This window comes from Hemibagrus wyckioides, linkage group LG13, assembly GCF_019097595.1.
Source record: "Hemibagrus wyckioides isolate EC202008001 linkage group LG13, SWU_Hwy_1.0, whole genome shotgun sequence".
NCBI lineage: Eukaryota > Metazoa > Chordata > Actinopteri > Siluriformes > Bagridae > Hemibagrus > Hemibagrus wyckioides.
Genome location: NC_080722.1, coordinates 5,202,501 through 5,223,624, shown reverse-complemented (window position 1 = coordinate 5,223,624; position 21,124 = coordinate 5,202,501). Strand labels below are relative to the sequence as shown.

At 37.3% G+C, this 21,124-nt stretch overlaps 3 protein-coding genes across 19 annotated transcripts in view; 2 read left to right on the top strand and 1 right to left on the bottom strand.

Moving 5' to 3' along the window:
• The window catches only part of rnf157 (ring finger protein 157), a 28,771-nt gene extending 22,549 nt beyond the window's left edge, over positions 1–6,222 (bottom strand). For 6 of the 14 annotated variants that reach the window (XR_009206354.1, XR_009206355.1, XR_009206356.1 and 3 more), the window contains exons 1-2: positions 5,659–6,220; positions 2,664–2,782 (exon numbers count right to left, since the gene is read on the bottom strand). Coding sequence is in view for 10 of the 14 variants with exons in the window: in XM_058406455.1 (XP_058262438.1) it covers positions 2,664–2,782; positions 5,659–5,746 (207 nt within the window). In the remaining 4 variants the exon portion in view is untranslated. Of the gene's footprint in view, positions 1–2,663; positions 2,783–5,658 lie in introns of all 14 variants that reach the window. The other 8 variants (XM_058406457.1, XM_058406463.1, XM_058406462.1 and 5 more) reach the window with 3 other exon arrangements.
• A 4,552-nt stretch (positions 6,223–10,774) lies between these two features.
• srsf2a (serine and arginine rich splicing factor 2a) lies at positions 10,775–14,387 on the top strand. Of its 4 annotated transcripts, XR_009206351.1 has the most exons (4): positions 10,775–11,291; positions 11,953–12,265; positions 13,480–13,573; positions 14,078–14,387. XR_009206351.1 is itself a non-coding variant. In XM_058406307.1 (3 exons), the coding sequence occupies exons 1-2, from the start codon at positions 10,936–10,938 to the stop codon at positions 12,251–12,253; spliced, it is 657 nt and encodes a 218-aa protein (XP_058262290.1). In that variant the 5' UTR covers positions 10,775–10,935; the 3' UTR covers positions 12,254–12,265; positions 13,480–14,387. The 4 variants fall into 4 exon arrangements, 2 of the variants coding, with proteins under 2 accessions (XP_058262290.1, XP_058262289.1); XR_009206350.1 differs by having other exon boundaries at positions 11,953–13,573; XM_058406307.1 differs by having other exon boundaries at positions 13,480–14,387.
• Positions 14,388–17,363: 2,976 nt separating this feature from the next.
• The window catches only part of LOC131363884 (matrix-remodeling-associated protein 7-like), a 9,636-nt gene continuing 5,875 nt past the window's right edge, over positions 17,364–21,124 (top strand). Inside the window, exons 1-2 of the mRNA XM_058406845.1 lie at positions 17,364–17,818; positions 18,490–18,643. Of these exons, the coding sequence (XP_058262828.1) occupies positions 17,654–17,818; positions 18,490–18,643 (319 nt within the window). The 5' untranslated portion in view covers positions 17,364–17,653. The remainder of the gene's footprint in view (positions 17,819–18,489; positions 18,644–21,124) is intronic.

Sequence of the window (21,124 nt, the reverse complement as noted above, 5' to 3'; positions counted from 1 at the left end):
GTGAGCTCGTGTGTACTTTTAGGTCAGGACCGATCATGTCTCCCCCACCGTCCCCACCCTCCTGGAGCACAGATTGAATGCGACTCTTGTGCATTACCCGGGTTAAGCCACCGCTTAAATCCACAACATCGCCAGGTTGTGTACTTAGAGAACAGATAAGCTGTTAACACACACTGCAGCCATACAGCACACACTCACAAAGACCCACAGAGAGCATGTTTAGTCTATACTATGCAAGTAATGCAAATCATACTTTCCAACCCCTGGTGAGAAACTAACTGTATGTCAGTGTATATATTCTAAATTACATTAGGAACAAGTACCATTTAATACCAGCTTGTGGTAATTTGCATCTAAGGTTTACTGTGATGTATATGCTAAGCTCAGATACGTTCAGTAACCTTACATATTAAGGTCAAGCAGGTTGGATTATACAAATATATTCTTGCTTTAGATGCCATAGTAAAAATTTTTACTTATATTAATAATATTAATAATATTTAATTCTGTGAGTGTGTCTTCTACTGGAACTATAGCAGGTATATTCACTTTCGTTATATTATTAAATACATATACATGTATATGTATATTTTAGTAGCGCAAATCAGTTAATATAGTCCTATTTGATTAAACAATATTAATATTACAATATTATATAATATTATTATTATATAATAAAACAATATTAAGCAAGTTTTGTAGTGCAACTATATTAATAAAGCAGTATTTGATTTGGATATATTATTAAATACATTATATTAGTACTTAGTACAATTTATATTAGTACTTGGCTAGAATCATTGTATAAATCAGTTATCATCAATTTATTTGCACAGATTATATCAGGAACTACATTATATTAGTAATTTAGCAGGAATTGTATTGCTAGTTTATTAATAAAGTGCTATTTGCTCTGGTTATATTAGTAGGGATGTTATATTAGTATTTTAGCTAGTATTTGCATAGATTATATCAGGAACTACATTATATTAGTAATTTAGCAGGTACTTTAGTGTTAGTTTATTAATAAAGTGCCATTTCCTTTGGTAATAATAATAACTACATTATATCAGCATTTTAGCAGGTATTGTTGTACATATTAGTTATTACAATACAACTAATTCTCATATAATACGTTGCATCAATAAGTAGCTACCTTAAAGAAAAGAAAACTGTAACACAAATATGTTATTACAGTTGAGTTATCCGACATGATATCAGTACCCACATTATGTAAGGAATCTAGTTGGTATTGTGCGAAACACATATTATACTACAATTATCATATAATATCATATATTAGTAATTATTGTAGTATTATAGTACAAATATTATTAGTGTTAATGGCCTAGAAGATTTCTTATGATTCCTCTTTCTTAAGATTCTAATGATATGTCGCTCTGCTCCAAAATGTTGGTTTCATCACATAACCATGGCTCTCTTTTCCTTGGTCAGTTGGCGGAAAACAATTTTTGTTTAAATGTAAAACTGAGAAACAAAAAGACTAATATAAGACTACTAGGCGGACTATATTCAAATATTCCAATCATTATTAATAATTCGGTACAATCAGCAATATTTTTTCCACTGTATTTAACCGAGGAAAGGATTTTAAAAATATGTTCAATTGTCGTTTAAAGGCTTTGTATGAACCACCATACAAAGGTTACCCACACAACGATCAAGCCTATTCTTAGAATAAAAAGAAATCTGAATAGTGAATCACTACTGCCAATTTAATTTAAAGGTAAGATTAATCCACATCCAGGAAACTGTACCAGAGTAAGATCTGGCCTATTGGACTGATTGAATTAACACCTACTCAGATCGTTCATCATGGTATATAAAACATCCTGTCCCGTCTAGAAGTGTATTAGTACCAATATTATTTTTGCATATTTGAAATACTTTTCACTTTTTTATTTTTTTATTTAGTATGTAGTGCAAATGAGTATGTTATATTTTATATTTTATATATTTCTGTAAAGCTGCTTTGTGACAATGTCTATTGTTAAAATCGCTATACAAATATAACTGAATTGAATTATCTGTAATTACTCATGTAATTAAATTCCAAAGTAGATAGATAGATAGATAGATAGATAGATAGATAGATAGATAGATAGATAGATAGATAGATAGATAGATAGATAGATAGATGTTATAATTAGAAGAAAGTGTAAATAATTATATATGTTAGGTATTTTATTGATTTCTCACTTCTAGAGGGTATCTATAAACATGTAGTTACTGTTACTATGAGTGAGAAAGCTTTAATTGTATTTCCTCAACTGGATTGTTGCAGGAAATCTAGTATTCCCAGTTAACTGTAAATGGTTACGTAAACATAAAGCTAAGTAGGTCACATTACTGAACTCATTTAATTTGTAATCACTACTGAAGCACACTTCTACAATAATCTGAGAATATTAATTATTCTTTAAAAAAAACAAACACCAGAAGCATGAATGTCCACAAAAAAACAGCTGATGAAATCCTGCACATGATGCAACATTTCCACTGACATCAACGTGAACTATTTCGTTGTATTGCAAATCTTATTCTGATTCAATTCTATTACAGTCTTCCTTCTGTCCATTAGCATTTGGAGACAGACCGCCTGCTGTTCTGCATCTAGTTTAACTTATTCTCAAGCATCTTACTGTAACTGGTCTGTTTCCCAGGAAGTTGAGATCTGTGTTCTCTCCAAACAAGTAGCCCTCAGGATGGGTCGAATCAAACTTTTCTCCTCCCATGATGAAATGGCTGGCAAAGTAGCTTCCTGGACAACAAAAAACACATAAAAAAAACACCATTTTATATAAGAAAAACCTTCATCATCATGCTGGTAATTTAAAATTATTTACAAGCTTAGGAACAAACTTAAGACAGCTTTTATAGTTTGTACAGCCTCAGGGAATTTGTGAGCCTGGTGTATACTGCAAGAAATGTAATAAAACTCTATATTATTATATATTAATATATGGAAAATTTACTATTAAATCTGATCACTGCAGACTGGGAACACCCCACACAAGCTGCAGTTATGGAGTTGCTCTGATCCAGTGGTCTAGCTCGCTCAAATCCTTACGCTTGCCCATTTTTCCTGCTTCTAACACATCAACTTTGAGGACAAAATGTATATACAAACTATATACTTTCAGTAGAGTATAACATGCAATTAGAATCAGGAGGCAAGTGTCTGCTGCATTGGGGCAGTCCACCAATCATTGTCAATCCATGACATATGTCAAAACAAGCAATGGCCAAAAGCAGGAAGTGCCATGGCACAAAATCTGGAAGCCAAAGCTCAGACTTTGGTAACAGCAATGCATAATAAGACTACAAATAAATGACATAGTATTTGTAGACAAAGTATATAGCGTATATATAGTATATAACACAGAAAAGGTGAACACAAACAGGTAACGAACCAATGACAGGACACTGACCGGAGTAAAACGAAGACAAGTATAAACTAAGTCAAGTTTTGAATACTAAAGAAACATAACCTAAATGATTTGTGAAGGTCAGATAACGAGTGCTTTCTGTGCACTAGCATGCATGCTATGACACCATATATCCTGACACCTTGAATACTTTGCTCCTGTTGGATTTGATGGGTTAACTGCTCTGACTAAACACTCGTTTACATACTGATACTTATGTTATTGACACATTTACATAATGCATAGCACTGAGATATGAGAATAATAAAGCCTGACAGATTTATTGACACTGCAGTCAGTGTATAGCTCTAATCTCTGTCTGACAGTATTTCCTGTAGAAACAAAGCCACGCAGTTCGAAATGAAAAGAAAATATCCTGATAGGATTATTCAGAGCGGGTGTTTCTGTTTCACCATCTGCTAACACTGACGCTGTTATTTGAAACATCTGTTTTCAAGCTGACAGTGACTTTTGGGATGTAAAAAAAAAATAAGAAGAAGAATAATGTTCTCCTTGGAATATTACTGCAAACTGACTTGTGTGCACATTCCTCAATACTGAACGAATGCCATTACAGATGTTTTGCGCCATAGTTAGCATGTATTTTAATGGTTTAACAACACTATCCTGGGGGGAAAATGCACATTCCTACACTTTCTATACATCAATCCTGATTGTTGTGCTTTAGATTACAGATTTATATATAGATTTTTAATCAGCCACAATCAAGCTGAAGAAAGAAATGAACTGCCATGAAGAAGAACAAAGAGATGGATGACTGAGCAGGTAAAATGGATCACGCCCCAGTGGAGCAAATACAATGCAATTGCCTGATGTTACGTCTAATATCATGTTTGAGCATAACTATTTTCAGCAGCGAATACTAAAAGCATGCAGGGGAGATCATTTTATTTCATTTATGTAAATGAGTTCTCTACTACTGTATGCAGTAACCCCACACAACCATATGATACAATCATGGCTTGAAGTCATACTGGATATTGACAGGTGACATGACACCACACTGCAGTCATAATGATGAATAACAGTAATTACATGCAATCGGTAGTGTGCTGACACTATGCAATGTTGTACAGTCAATGGTAAAGAGGTAAAGCGCTCACATCACCACTGAGCTGCCTGCTTCTACTGAATATCTGCAGGGTTTCTAAGCGAGTGAATAAGAGCCGTCAAAAGCAGCAGGTATGGGCCTGTCCGCATCAACTGTGACAACCTGACTGAGTGTGGCGTGATGTAGTGTGGCATGGCGTGATGTGGTGTAGCATGGTGAAGTGGTGCCATATGGACAGGAAATAACTTCCATCTGTTTATTTCTGTTGGGGGGCTATCGATTATCAGAATAAGTAACAAACTACACATCAGCTTTACTGCTTTGTTCTTTATCTACAGTTATAATAGAAATAATAAATAAATAAATAAATAAATAAATAAATAAATAAATAAATAAATAAATAAATAAATAAAAATATATAAAAGCAGTATAAAAATATAAAGTATAAAGACAGATATAATGCTATTTTTTAAAAATAACATTGTATGTCAAAAAGTACTTGTAATGTATATATATATATATATATATATATATATATATATATATATATATATATATATATATATATATATATATACACAATGTAATTTATTATGATAACAATAATAGATAATAATAGTATATAGATAATAGATATATAATAATATATAGTATGCTTAGCAGTATAAAGATATAAAATATAAAGATAGATATAATGTCTATTATATGTCTATATAACATTTTTCAAAAATAACATTGTATGACAAAAAGTACTTGTAATTTATATATAAGTACATTTATGATAATAATAATAATAATAATAATAATAATAATAATAATAATAATAGTTTGTGTTGCAACCATAGAGGGTATTCTATTGTTCTTTTAAATGGCTGTTTTTAAATATTTGTTATAACTTATCTCTGATTACTAAAAAAAATTGTTTTCTATTTGCAAACTGATTGTTCTACTGATGTTTTATATATTTCATATTTGTCAAAATAATAATAATAATAAAAAAAACAGATAATTGCAACAAATGCACATGATGCATTACAACATATAATGCAATAGGCTACTTCAAATATCTTGATATTAACGATTATTCTAATTGATATATTCTAACATAAGTAATAAAAGGCGTGTGTTTCTCCTGACCGCTTTTGGGTGGATATCTGTAGACGGAGTTGGATGGGATGTCCACCTCCTCCACTCCAGCATTCTGTCTGCTGGTTAAAGCTCCCATTTCTCGGCAGCGTGCTGCAGATGAACATTCAGATGGAAAGCCAGCCGCAGTTTGCTGAAATCTTCTCTCTTCAAAAAGAAACGCTACACTTCTGATGCCTTCTGAGATCTCCGAGTGTTCCTGAGCGTCCTGAGCGCTTCCACTGAAATCTCCAGCCCCCTTGTTCGGGTCCTGTCCCAAACCCCTGCCTTCCTTCTCTCCTCTTCTCTCTCCTGTCCTCTAGCTACCTCTTGGCTTGCAGAGGCATGGTTCAGTCCGGCTGCTGCGGCGGAACAAAGCCGCTTCTCAGGAACAGGGACGGGATTCCCGGGATCAGCCCGTTATCTTGTCCATCGTGTCTGCTCTGGACTGCGCGGTGATGCTGAGGCTTTTATCCGCGCGCTGTTTCCGAGCCCTAATGGCCGCTTCTCCTTCTGACGTCACACCGTAGAGCCGACCTTCCCAAATCTGTAGAGCACTGCAGTGCAGCCAAGCCACCACACACACACACACAGACACACAGACACAGAGTCATCCCTTCATTATTACATTGTCCCCATTTTCACTCTAGACCAGTCACATCAGTTCATCATTTCTTACAGCTAGAATTTCTCTAAAATATATTGGTGAATAATCTATCTATCTATCTATCTATCTATCTATCTATCTATCTATCTATCTATCTATCTATCTATCTATCTATCTATCTCCAAAAAATGTCCAAAAGTATGTGGATATCTGACCATCACGACATATTATTGTTGGACATCCCATTCCAAAACCATGAGTTGGTCCACTCTTCTCTTCTGGAAAGGCTTTCCACTAGATGTTGGAGCATGGCTGTGGAGATTTGTGTTCATTCAGCTACAGTGGGATCAGAATGTGGATGTCAGGTGAGGAGGGGACACATTCCAGTTCATCCCAAAGGTGTTCGTTGCAGTTGAGGTGCAGGATACTCAAGCTGAGGTGTCCACATACTTTCGGGCATGTAGTGTGTATGTGTGAAAAACACAACTTTACATAATTTCTTCATTCTTTTGTTCATCTTCAGGGTCCTGTTTGATCCGGGCCAATTGAGGCATCATTGAGCACAATGTGAGAATATTCACTTATTTTGCCAAAAGTTTTGGGACACCCCTCCAAATCATTGAATTCAGGTGTTGATCTTCAGGGGTTGGGCTTAGCCACTTAGTTCCAGTGAAATAAACTCTTAATGCTTCAGCATCCCAAGACATTTTGGACAATTTCATGCTCCCAAATTAGTGGGAACAGTTTCCCACAAACATGACTGCACACCAGTGCACAAAGCAAGGTCCACAAAGACATGGATGAGTGAGTTTGGTGTGGAGGAATTTGAATGGCCTGCACAGAGTCCTGACCTCAACCCCATAGAACACCTTTGGGATGAATTAGGGCGGAGACTGCGAGCCAGGCCTTCTCGTCCAACATCAGTGCCTGACCTCACAAATGTGCTTCTAGAGGAATGGTCAAAAATTCCCATAAACACACTCCTAAACCTTGTGGAAAGCCTTCCCAGAAGAGTTGAAGCTGTTATAGCTGCAAAGGGCGGGACAACTCCATATTACATTCATGTGCATATAAAGGCAGAAATCCCAAAACATTTGGCAATATAATGTGTCATGAACTGGAGGACGGGACATCAGTCCAAAACAGGGACACAATGCACACACATGCGCTCACTCATTCACACCTACAAGTCATTGAAAAACAGTGAGAGGAAACCAGAGAGGCGGTTACACATAATTAAAGTTATTGTATTATCTTCATTACTATCAGGATTAGTTGGTTGGAACTGTGATAATGAACTGTTCTTAGGGGAGTTCATCACTGTGTTTTATACACACCACATGTTAGAGCTTGGCGACCTAACAGCGGGGTGGGGTAGGACATCCAAAAGTGTATAAATTTGTATCTGCAAAGCTTAAAGAGGAAAATCAGTTCATTAAAATCACGCTGTTCTTCTTGTGGTCAGTGTGGTTACACCTGACAGAAGCCTGTGTTTAGTAAACCAAAAGCACAAACTTCTGCACAATAATATTAACCAATACATGGGTTCTGAGGGCACGAAGGCTTGGTAATTAGCAGGTTTCCTTTACACCTCCAGGACTGGGAGACTGTCCATATACTCTATGTGCTTCAGGTTTCTCTCTGGGTACTCTGGTTTCCTTCCCCAGTCCATAGACATGCATGGTTGGCTGATTAACATATATGTACATTGTGTAAATGTGTGCAATTGTCCCCTGTGATGTGATAGGTTGGCATCCTGTCCAAGTGTCCCTGCCTTGTGCCCTGGGAAAGGCTCCAGGTTCCCTGTGACCCTGTGTAGGATCAGAATATAGATGGATGAATGGATTATTTGGCTCTTTATTTTATTAGCCTGTTTAATCCTATCATCAATAACTCAAAAACAAGCCAGCTTGGGACCACCTGGAGCTCCAAAAATGTTCAGGAATAAATCTGAGTTGATTTTTACAGTAAATAGGTTCCATGGCTAAAAAAAAGATTCAGAAGTTTTCCTGGCGCTGGGAACCTTGCTGAAATAAATCTTGGTCTGATGAGCTGAAGATCAGCTGCCAAAAACACAGCGTGATCTGGTTAATGACCATCTTTCTCAGTTTTCCTTATAACATTACTAGTGATCCAATAACATCACAGTTGTTATGGTCCAAAAGAAAAAAAACAACTTTTCTGTCATGTAGTGTTCCAAAGAAAAAATGAAAGGAAAAAATCGGCCAATCTGTCGAGCACTGCAGTGCACCATAGACACCATACCCACATCTCTTCACTACGTTAGCATTATTTTTTCCATGGTGCATCCCCAGTGAGTCACAATTCATCAATTCGTAAATAGGTCCCTGATCTTATTTAGAATGGAGATTCTGCATTCCTAAATTAGCCTGTGAAACTGCAGGGGGGGGGAGGTTTAGATAAACGATAATTCTATGATAGGAATCAAATCTTGGCTGGCTCAGGCTTACCGGGGAGCCAAAAAAAAATCTGCACTGCGGTGTTTGTCAGTAGCTATATTAAAAAAAAATAGAGAGAGAGCCAAATTAAATGGAGCTTGCTGTCCCGCATCACTGTAATGACATTCATAATTTAATTTCACAACAACAGGCTTTTACATAGCAAAATGTAATTAGCACAAAGCTCAACAGTAATAGGCGATCCCAGGTTAGTGATTATTAAGTTGTAATATCAGCAATTTATGATGTGGTTAGGATTAGAATGTCACATTTCAGTAAGCTGAGGTAACACATGGAGCTTATATATTCAGATCAGAAATATATTTAAATGTATGTAAGAGGGTGGCTTTAGTCATGGAAACATCGAACTGAACCACTATGTATGAAATAAAACACTTGGTGGCATGCTGTTATAAGAAAATAATCAACGACAGGGTGGTTTGATGCAGCGGGATGCAGTTTTGTATTCATTTTATACCACAGCAATTTGGCAACAATTAATTTGTTATTAGTTAAAGACCAACACAGTTTATATCCATTTATAACTACTTTCAATCTTGTGAAAAATTTGCGAAACATGTTACTTCTTGTTAACACTTACATTGCTGCAGCTATAAACCACATCAGCCACTCTTTTTTCTCTTTCTTGAATTTACAAACAAATGCAGCTTCTCTCACCAAAACTTCCACCTGGCTGACATGGGAGACTCCTTCCATAAATGTTTAGTCTCCTTACAGGAAGCTTTATTGTATCAACCATTACATGTTTTGTAATTTGTGATCTGTTTACTCTAAGAGTCTGCCATACAAGTTCCTGTTTATGTACTGTAATTATAGAATTAACCTATTAGAATGAGCACAACTGCAATAATACACAATATAATACACTATATTGCCAAAAGTTTTGGGACACCCCTCCAGATCATTGAATTCAGGTGTTGTTTTTCAGGGGTTGGACTCGGCCCCTTAGTTCCAGTGAAAGGAACTCTCAATGTTTCAGCATACCAAGACATTTTGGACCTTCTCGTCCATCATCAGTGCCTGACCTCACAAATGCACTTCTAGAGAAAAGGTCAAAAATTCCCATAAACACACTCCTAAACCTTGTGGAAAGCCTTCCCAGAAGAGTTGAAGCTGTAATAGATGCAAATGGCAGGACAACTCCATATTACATTCATGTGCATGTAAAGACAGACGTCCCAGTTTTGGCCTGTCTCACAGTCTCCGCTTTAATTCATCCCAAAGGTGTTCTGTCAGGTTGAGGTCAGGACTCTGTGCAGGCCAGTCAAGTTCCTCTACACCAAACTCACTCATCCATGTCTTTATGGACCTTTTTGTGCACTGGTGTACAGTCATGTTGGAACAGGAAGGGGTCATCCCCAAACTGTTCCCACAAAGTGGGGAGCATGAAATTGTCCAAAATGTCTTGGTATGAAGCTGAAGCATTAAGAGTTCCTTTCACTGGAACTAAGGGGCCGAGCCCAACCCCTGAAAAACAACACCTGAACTCAATGATCTGGAGGAGTGTCCCAAAACTTTTGGCAATGTAGTGTATCTACACTGCTGTTATAGAAAATTTTATAACCAAACAAATTCAAAAGCTACCTTTGCATATAGATGGAGATATTTTATTTTATATACTGTATTGGTGTATGTATAGCCATCTGTTCATGTGTAGATGAATTTACGCCACCTGCCGGAATTGACGGGTATTACGTTGTAGCGTGATCATCTTATTTATTTTATTTCTGTAATCATAATTTTAATAAAGCAGCTATTAAAGGCCCAAAAAAATGGAAGCACGTGGAAGCACACAATACGAAATTTGCAAATTCTGACACAAAAACGTCATATTTGTTTTATTACAGCTTTCTTGTTTGCATGTATTTCTTTTTAAACAAACGATATATAATATTTAGAACCTTTAGTTTATTAGAGCTAAAGTAATTAAATGATCAATAATAATACAACATTTCCAGTTTACATCGGTAGCTATGGTAATAACGCGATAAAAAGGAAACAACTTCCGCTTGTTGCGAAGACCCGCCCCCGGACGGCTGTTTGCCGCCATTTTAGGTTTAGGCGCGCGGCGTGCAGGGTTGTTAGTGTCGAGTCGGGTTAACGGTGTTGTTTTTTTTTTCCCCCCCTCGTCTTATTAACTCCGTAGTATTTCCACTTTCTACATTTTTTTTCGAAAGGTGAGTACCGAAGTGAGACGTAGAGATGAGTTACGGTAGACCTCCGCCCGACGTCGAGGGCATGACCTCGCTGAAAGTGGACAATCTGACTTACCGGACCTCGCCCGAGACGCTGCGGCGCGTTTTCGAGAAGTACGGCCGCGTCGGAGACGTCTACATCCCGAGAGACCGCTACACCAAGGAGAGCCGCGGCTTCGCCTTCGTGCGCTTCCACGACAAGCGGGACGCCGAGGACGCGATGGACGCCATGGACGGCGCGCTGCTGGACGGACGCGAGCTGCGCGTGCAGATGGCGCGCTACGGCCGGCCGCCGGACTCGCATTACGGCCGCCGCGGAGGACCGCCGCGAAGATACGGCGGATACGGACGGAGGAGTCGCAGGTTGGTGACCTAAATACACAAACACTGTGGGCGCAAACATGGCGCCGTTACATGCGACTGATAATGAGGTGTGTGTGTGTGTGTGTGTGTGTGTGTGTGTGTGTGTGTAAAGCCTGAAATACAAATGGCTACCTGTTGAACACGGCGTGGTTACGATACACACACAAACCACCCTCGTACAAACCGATATTTCGCGTGTTGCTGATAAACTAAAATGTCTCGCGTTATATTTATTTTAGTTTATGCTTGTGCAGTTTAGCCGCAGTAGAGGCCTGGTAAATAAATTCAAGCCTCGGGGTTTCCTAGTGGAGGGGCGGAAACTGAGCAATGTTCAACCGCGTGTAGGGAAACTCCCAGCGCGGTGCGACTGCGGCCTATAAGGCCGAGCTTTTCCGAAAACATGTAATTATTAAACTAACTCCGTAGTATTACATTGATTCAGCGCCGTCATATTCTGTCTAGACAAACATATCGAAATAGTTTCATTTTTATTAGTTATAATCAAAATCGTGAGCTGCTCAAGATCGTCGAAAACAAACAAACGTCACTCGATGTCCTCGCGCGCCATCTTTTAATCTCCGGAAGTGTTATTCCACAGCGTTTCAGTTTTTACAGGATTGTTAGGTTTTTCTTGACATGTGGTGGTCTTTGTGTGTTCCAGTCGCAGTCCCCGACGCAGGAGACACAGCCGATCCCGCAGCAGGAGCCGCTCTCGCTCCAGAAGCAGATCCCGCTACAGCCGCTCCAGATCCAGGTCCTACTCCCGGTCCCGCTCCCGGTCCAAGAGCCGCACACCCCGCAGGAGCAAATCCAAATCCCCTTCCAGGTCCCGATCCAGATCTAAGTCCAAGTCTCCTTCCAGGAGTCGCAGCCCCCGCTCGAACAGAGCGTCAAAATCCAAGTCAAGGTCCCGGTCCAGGAGCAGACCCAAATCCCCTGAGGCCAACGGAACAGAGTCGTGAGCCCGACTTCAGGTAAAAACACAGCAGCAGGAAGGTGACCTCTGGGTCTTTTGCTGTGGATGCTTTGTTTTTCTTTTATTTTTGCTAACCCTGAACTAACTTCTAATCTTCTAAACAACCAGTCAGTGTTTCAACACTATTACATCACAAAATTGCATATCGATGCTTTAATCTAAAACAGGGTTCTTGCACAGGTCTGGGAAATGAAATCATTTGTAGACCTGGAGAAGTATTTTGCGGGGAAAAAATTATTTTCTGTAGTTTTCTTGCAATGATGCTGTTCTTAAAGAACGAAAAACCGTATATAGAAAGGACAAGAACCCGAATTTATCAGGTCTTTTTTATGAAACGAGATTCAGATATAGAGAATGATGCCGGTGTGGTGGTCAATGACTTTCTTTGGAAATGTATAACTGTATACATAAAAATAAAAGGCACAACCAGAACCTGGGTTCGGAGCCGCAAAAGGTAAAAGCCGTAAGTATTTCTTTATTTGCAAGCAATAGATTCTGGGTGGTAAACGTTTTTACCTTAATGTGGAATTCTTTCCTCCAAGCTGCTGATTCCCGTATGCAAAAGAGGAGTTTGGGGGCAGTTTGAGAGCAGTTAGTGTGTGGTCCGACCGTTGGCTGCCTGCTGCTGCTTGGCGGTTGCTATGGAGCAGGTCGGTCTCATTGAGTGTTGAGGTGGTGTTGAGGTACGTTCGAAGGACGACGGACTGAGGCCTTTTTTCCATCTTCCTTGTCACACGCCCATAGACGAAAGCAGGACCAGAAAAAAATAAAGCGGGATGCTTTCTCAAAGCTTGCGTAAGGAATCAGCGAAGTGACGCACGATTTCTCTAAACTAAATTCATTTGCTTTCTTTTGCTGACGTCTTTCAGTTGCTTTCAGAAACGCATCCCCTACCCCCCAGGTTTTTCCCCTCATTCGTTGAGGTTACTCAACACCGATTTAGGGTAAATAACTAAGTCGAGCAACTCTACAACAGACTCCGTTGCTCACTAGACAAGTGTAAAAGGTTTGCCTTTTCTTTTTTTTTTTCTTTTTTTTTGTAAGCACAGGATTTTTCTTTTCTTTTAAAACAAAGTTGAAGGCGGCCACTAGTACTTAATCACCAACGGCTGCTTTTCATGGAGTTGTAGGAGCTATACAAGCATGTAGAAGCTTGTATAATTATCCCCTGTCTAAAATTCTTCAAAACTCACTGACTCTTTTCTTTCCTAGATGATGTCAGATGAATGAGTCTTCATTTCTGAGGATCACATCGAAAGGAAAAGTCCATCTGAGGATTTCTAAATTCACCTTATCAGACCAAAAGGTTGTTGCAAACACTTGGTCTACATCTTTTTAACTTTTTTTTTGCCTATGTTCATTTGACCAGAATTTTCTGTACCGTATTTTGAAGTGTGCTCATTGAATTGAATATTTACGCTTAAGTGAAATTCTTAGGTGGAAAGATTTTCTTCATAATTTTTTTTTTTTGCTAGTTTGTGCATTTGTTTAGTACTTCATGTAAGTAATCTCCCTGCCAATAAAGTAAGTTTTCTCATTTTATTCAATTCATTACGTCTTTTCTTTAATGCAGTGTGTTACTCAAGTCTGTAATGTAATAAAGCTGATTTTTCCCATCTCTGTACGTAACTTCTGGCCAGATGTTTAGCCCTAACACATGCAAGTGTATCAAATTGATCAATTTCCATGTAAAAATTCACATTCTCAACCTGTTGAATTTGGATTTTTTTTTTCTTTCTTTCTTGTTACCTGCTAATTTGGCAAATCTGTGATTTTTCTAATGCTCTCCCTTGTATTTTTTGTGCACTAGGCGCAGTTGCGCAGCAGTTGAGTATTGCTGGTTAGCTGTTAAGGTGGCGTGTTGCAGTGCAGAGTGCTTGGCTGTTTCCAGTATTCTCCTGATTGCTCCCGTGTAACGCCTTGATTTGACGGTTTTAAAAGCTGCAGCAGAATGACCTGCGTGGGTCCTTCCTGCAAACCTTTCGTTCGAATTAATTTACGCATTGGGAGGTAGTGCACCAACATTATCACGTTTTCAATGGCAGCATTTTGTTCTCTGTGGAAACGTACACAGCTGTAAGCTCCATGTGAATGCTAATAAACTTTTTTTTGTGCTAATGCTTCAGTGTGTTTGTGGTTTCATTAATCATCTCTGTTGCATCAAGTGCAGTGGTGGCTCAAGTGGTTAAGGCTCTGGGTTGTTGATCGGAGGATCAGGGTCCAAGCTTCACTATTGAGCAAGGCCCTTAACCCTCTCTGCTCCAGGGGTGATGCATCATAGCTGCCCCTGGACTCAGCTGGGATATGCGAAGAAAAGAATTCCTACTGTGCTGTAATGTGTGTGGCGATAAAGGCTTCATGCCCTCAGTTCTTCCACAATGTAGTTAAATAGCGAGTGAAATTCTTTAGTGGAGCTCCAGACATTGCAGTTGTAAATGTGCAACACTAAGTACAGTTGAAATTAAGAGAAGGGGAGGGGGGATATATGTAAGAACATATGTTGCATTATGTATGAGAGACTCCAGATATTGCACAGTGTCCTGGCTGTTATTAAGCATTGGTCTGATGAATCACCTTTTTTGGATTTCTGGTAAGTAAATGCAAAAGTTGTTTTATTACAAAGCTCTTGAGATTCAGGTTCTAGGTTAGTTGGGTTTGACCTGGATTGTGTGTGTATAGTGTCTAGTCTGTAAAAAGGAATGTGTCATCCAAACAGACCTCTGTTCCAGACATGGAGTCAGCTCTTTGAGCTGTTGCTGAGGCCGAAGATTAAACCTTGTTTGCTTTTGGTTATGTTTTACACAACTTCAAGATAATTGGTACAAAGAAAGGAAAAAGCATAAATGATCAAATAAGCTCTGTGGGATGGCTTCGCATTACAATATTTACTTAACTAATATACATTTATACTGCCAAAAGTTTTGGGACACCCCTCCATAATCATTGAATTCAGGGGTTGGGCTTGGCTCCTTAGTTCCAGTGAAAGGAACTCTTAATGCTTCAGCATACCAAGACATTGTGGACAATTTCATGGGAAAAGTTGGGGATGACCCCTTCCTGTTCTATCATGACTGCACACCAGTGCACAAAGCAAGGTCCATAAAGACACGGATGAGTGAGTTTGGTGTCCGGACCTCATATCAATAGAACACCTTTTGGCAATACAGTGTATAACAGGTTATACAATTTCAGTTAATAGTTAATCTTCGGTTAATAGTTGATCTTGTTTTAAAATGAAAACTACTTAAGAATGAAGAGTAGGTAGATTTTGCCAGGTCTGCTAGAAAATTATGGGAAAATGTGTTTGACTTTACATTTACATGTATTTATTTTTTAATTTGTCACTTGTGTCTGAAACTATCCAGACATGAAAAAAGCTACCTTTCTCCAAATTATTTATTATTAAAGTTAATTTACAGCAAGAATATTTCAATCAAAATGACTAATGGATTAAAAATAACAAGAAATAGGCTTACTTATCTTAGCAATATATATATATATATATATATATATATATATATATATATATATACATATACATATGAACCCGTGATAGTGATTTCAACACTATAAATTTATAAAGTAAAAGAAGTAAACTGTTATTATTTATAATATGAAAAGTATACTTAACCATAAAATACATAAAGAGTGAAGAGGAATATGAGGGTTTGTTTTATTGTTATATAAGTAAATGTAAATATTATAAGAATAATTATCGTATCCATGTAGGATTAACTTTAAATGCACATGATTAGATGAGATTGCAGCTAAAATGAATCTTTTGTGTCCCTTTCCGTTATTTTTAGAATGACTTTTTTTTTTTTATTTCTATTGAATGTAATTGTTTTATTAATAAATTCAAGGTCACACTCAAGTGGAAATTGCAAAAACAAACAAAAAACAAACAGATAATTTTGTAAAGGACATCATGTACTCTAAAATCTATATAGATTTTATTTTATTTTAATTTTATTATCTTACCCTCATAATCCTTTAATCATGTACTCTAAAATCTTTATAGATTTTATTTAATTTTAATTTTATTATCTTACCTTCATAATCTTTTAATCATGTACTCTAAAATCTGTATAGATTTTATTTAATTTTATTTTAATTTTTTTTTTATCTTACCCTCATAATCTTTTAATCATGTACACTAAAATCTATATAGATTTTTATTTTATTTTTATTTTATCTTACCCTCATAATCTTTTAATCATGTACTCTAAAATCTATATAGATTTTAATTTTAATTTTATTATCTTACCCTCATAATCTTTTAATCATGTACTCTAAAATCTATATAGATTTTATTTTATTTTATTTTAATTTTATTATCTTACCCTCATAACATTTTAACCATGTACTCTAAAATCTATATAGATTTTATTTTATTTTAATTTTATTATCTTACCCTCATAATCTTTTAATCATGTACTCTAAAATCTATATAGATTTTATTTTATTTTAATTTTATCTTACCCTCATAATATTTTAACCACGTACTCTAAAATCTATATAGATTTTATTTTATTTTAATTTTATTATCTTACCCTCATAATATTTTAACCACGTACTCTAAAATCTATATAGATTTTATTTTATTTTAATTTTATTATCTTACCCTCATAATCTTTTAGTCATGTACTCTAAAATATATATTTATAGATTTTTATTTTATTATCTTACCCTCATAATCTTTGAATCATGTACTCTTATCACACTTTTATTTTATTAGTTTTGTCTAAACCATCTTTGAATACTATTATTTACATGTACTTTAGGTTTATTGTTGTTGTTGTTTGTTTTTGTTTTGTTTTGCGTCTTCTACAGGATCTACACTGACCCGTGAAGTGACATAAAGGCGTTATCCAAACAATTATGACCGGAAGTCAGCGAATGTTTTCACTTTTACCACAGCTTAATGCATTGGTTTTTTAATTTTAATTTTTTATTTTATTCCATTCTACATACATTTCATATTATTTCTACAATATAGAAAAAAATATAGAAAGAAAATCTGCTATTCTTCCTTTAATTGTCGCAGGAGGGCTTGTGGTCTGCGCAGTGATGCGTCTGCGCAAACGCCGCGCTTTAATGATGCACACAAACTCCCGTTTGGGATTTAGGATTTGATCCCGGGGCTACACTTCGCGTGTTTTTATTATAGGTAGCGGATTGAGCAAAATAAAGCATGCACGATCACTAATCTTACCGTTTTCTATTGACACAGACAAGCCTATAGGCTTCCAAAATCCCATATTTGCAATCTGTAGGCTTTAACAATTCATCAGTGCTGGGCTGAAAACAAAAACAAAGCAAAGAATAAGCTCGAGACAAACCTAAGCAGCTCCTCAAGCTGTTAAAAGTTTATTAGGGGAAATTGATGGACATCTCCATGGACGCGTGGGTCATCTTGCTTTCTGTCGCTTTCACGATCCTCGCTGGTTTTCTTTCAGCTGTTTTATTTGGAAGAAAACAATCTGACACAAGCCCAGCAGAGGCGTTTCCACCCTGGACAGAGCGAGAGGAGAGCACGAGCTGCCCCAAGGTAGGATGACCACTGCTCATGTTAGTGTTTATGCAGCCTGTTACTTAATAAAGTCATGGTTTGCATAGTTGAAATTTGACCACTAACATTTGTCTATTTGTAAATTCTGTTCCTGATGCATTGCACTGTTCAGGATTTATAAGCAGTCTGTAAAAAAAAAAAAAAAAGATAAGGTCACACCCTGGTTAATAATAAAACTCACTTCCTTTTCCTGACCGCTTATTGTCCATAATAACTCTTCAACTTTTTTTTTTTGAAGAAGAAAAGAAAACATGTCCACACATCATATTTATTTTCAAGTGACTAATTCGGATAAACTTGTACCTTTGGCATAAAGGTTCATCTGTCAATATCACAATTTTACTAAACATTATAAAAGTAAAAAGCGAATGAAACAATTCACTTTTCTTCCTCTCACAATCTCCATGAAAAGATCTTCCTGTTAAAGCTATGACTTTTGGGGAATGTTAGAAATATTTCATTGAGGTGAATGTATTTATTTATTTTTTTTACATTTTCCTAACCTCATAATGATCTTAATATTTCAAGCATTAAGACAAAAGTAATGAGATGTTTGAATTATTTCTATAACGATCGCACTTCATTCCAAAGTGCAGTTAAATGCTGCAGGGCAGATGGATTTGATTCTCTGAAATATGAATATGTCTCAGGAAGCACCCCCTGGACTCGCTGAATCCGAATCTAAATCTGAATGTCCAGCACAGACGACCGAAGACCTGACAGATGAGCCATGCGCATCGAACCAGCAAGAGAGTGTCGGGGATGAGTGTGAGCAAGCCGAGTCCGAGAATGATGAGTCTTCAGGTAAATAAGAGAGCTTTCACACTGAGAGTTTAGTCTGAAACAGAGCACTGTCCTTGTGATAATGTAAGAAGCCGGCATGTGGACCAGGAAGTGCAGCATGGTACCGAACCCGAGACTTCCTGTAGGAGGTGGTGTGAGTTCTGTTGCACTGGAACGGTGACACGATTCCCCTGAACGTGAACTCGTACTCGGGTAATAAAATAAACTGCACCGATGACATCATTAGGTTCCAACAACACAGATTGACAGGGGAACGTTTTGGGACTCAGAAGAGACAGATGAGATGCCTTACTGCTTTTCACAGCACCAAAATAATACTAATTTAAAGAAAAATGAGTGTTTGTTGTGATGTTAGAACCACACAAATGCACTGTGGTTTGATAGAATCAAGTGAGACCATTATTTCAGTAGAACAAATGCACTCGGATTCGGACCACAGCGAAAGTCTTCAGTGTGAAAACCTCCTCTGTCTAAAGGTCTAGTGAAAGCACTACAAAGAGCTTAGAGTTAGCTTGATGTTAGAGTTTATCTAATGAGCGTCTGGAAAACAGGACCAGCCTAAGGACCTTCATGTTTTTTGTGTAGAAACTATTTGTTCCCCCTCCACAATAAAAATGAGCCTAGTTCACTGACACCCTGAAAGCATCCCCCAATCTTGTGAATCTCGCTGATGCAGTTTCAGTAAGCTGTTGTTTTAATCAAAAGTGATTCATTAGTCATCAAAAACACTGAAAATCGTGAACTCGGTGATTTGGACCATGGTGTGGTTGCTAGTGGCAAAGTGTTTCACCTCCTGGGATTTTTTTTTATACACACAATGGTGTGAAAAACAAAACAAAACCAAATCCTGCAAGCGTCAGTTCTGTGGCCAGTCAGTGAGAGAGGTCAGAGCAGCACGGGCAGACAGCTGCATTAACCACTTGTTACCAAGAAGAAAAGCATCTCAGAACACACAACCCTTAAGGTCCAGACATCTCCATATGTACAGATGTAGTGGATGAGGAAAATGAAAACTTTGGTGTAAAGTCAGCTGTTTCTATGGTGAGAAATCCCATGTGCTTTCCTTCCTGAGAACATTTTCACACCTGCATTTCTCACCTTCCTGATACCCTGATAGATAGATAGATAGATAGATAGATAGATAGATAGATAGATAGATAGATAGATAGATAGATAGATAGATACTTTATTCATTCCAATGGGGAATTTACAACTTCCAGCAGTATCCGCAAACACAGGTAATAAGGTAATAAATAAAAAAATAAAATAAAAAATATATATCCAAAAATACTAGAAATTTAAAGGTACAAGAGATAATAAGGTAATGTACAAATACATTGTATAAATGTATAAATTGTATTTGTAATGTACAAATACGTGTTGTACCTGCAGTTATTGAGGCAGAATAAGTGCATGAGGAAATTTGTTTGTTTCCTGAGTTATTTTTATCTCAGTATTGGCATCTGCAATACTTTTCAGTTCAGTTCTATTTGAGGAGCGCTTTTAACATCCTGTAAATGTTGTTGTTGTTGTTCTTTCGGCTGCTCCCTGTTTGGGGTCACCACAGCGGATCGTGTGGTCCGCATATTTTGAGGTCTTCATATTTTGTTGGTCCAGCAGCAGGATCCCATGCTCTTATTGCCATGGACCGGGTTCGATTCCCAATCAAGAACTCAACCCAGTCAATGAGGAGTTAACTCTCAGTGTTGATCCCAAGCCTGGATAAAATAGGACTATTGTGTCAGGAAGAACATCTGGCTTAAAACCAGTCCCAAATCAAAATATGGCGACCCTGAACAGGGAGTACCCAAAAGAACAACAATGACATCCAGTAAATGTATTATTGTATGATTATAAGTTGCAATTACATGGTTTTGGAGATAGATGGCGCTGCAGCCTCATTTGGCACATATGTTGATTTTTTTCACACTTGAACTAGTTTCCTTGGTGATTGTAAACTTGAGCTAAACAGAATCCTGGGTTGTGGCTATTATTTTAGGTTTCATACCCGCGTATACTTTACCCAAAGTTAACAATTAATCCCGGCTCTTTATAATCTGACGTTTCACATCGCACACTGACTAAAACTTGGCTTCAATTTTTATTTGCATAAGAGTCCATGACTGTATAAAATGTGCAGGTTGTTTTGTAAGCCTGGATTATTGTTATTAAGTGCTTGATTGGATCTTCATCCTGTTGAATTCTCCTTTTGAGAAATTACTCAGATATTTACTTTAGTTTTATTGTGCGTCTTTGTTATACCGAAGTTTCAGTCCTCTTTGTGTCAGACCCACACATTCGCACTAACTCTAATCGATGGCTGTCGTTTAGTTTCCTGATACAAATGCAAACTACGTAAGATTGGAGATACAGACTTTTTTTCTTTGTAGTTATGGAAATCGAATTGAAACCCGACCTGTTTCAAGTGCGAACCATTCAAGTTCTCGATCACACCTATGATGGTGTACCGCAAGACCACAA

Excerpts from the sequence above, each read along its gene's own strand:
- srsf2a (XM_058406307.1), top strand. The coding sequence starts at position 10,936 with ATGAGTTACGGTAGACCTCCGCCCGACGTCGAGGGCATGACCTCGCTG. Across the intron at positions 11,292-11,952 it reads TACGGACGGAGGAGTCGCAG|TCGCAGTCCCCGACGCAGGA; the intron begins GTTGGTGACCTA and ends TGTGTGTTCCAG.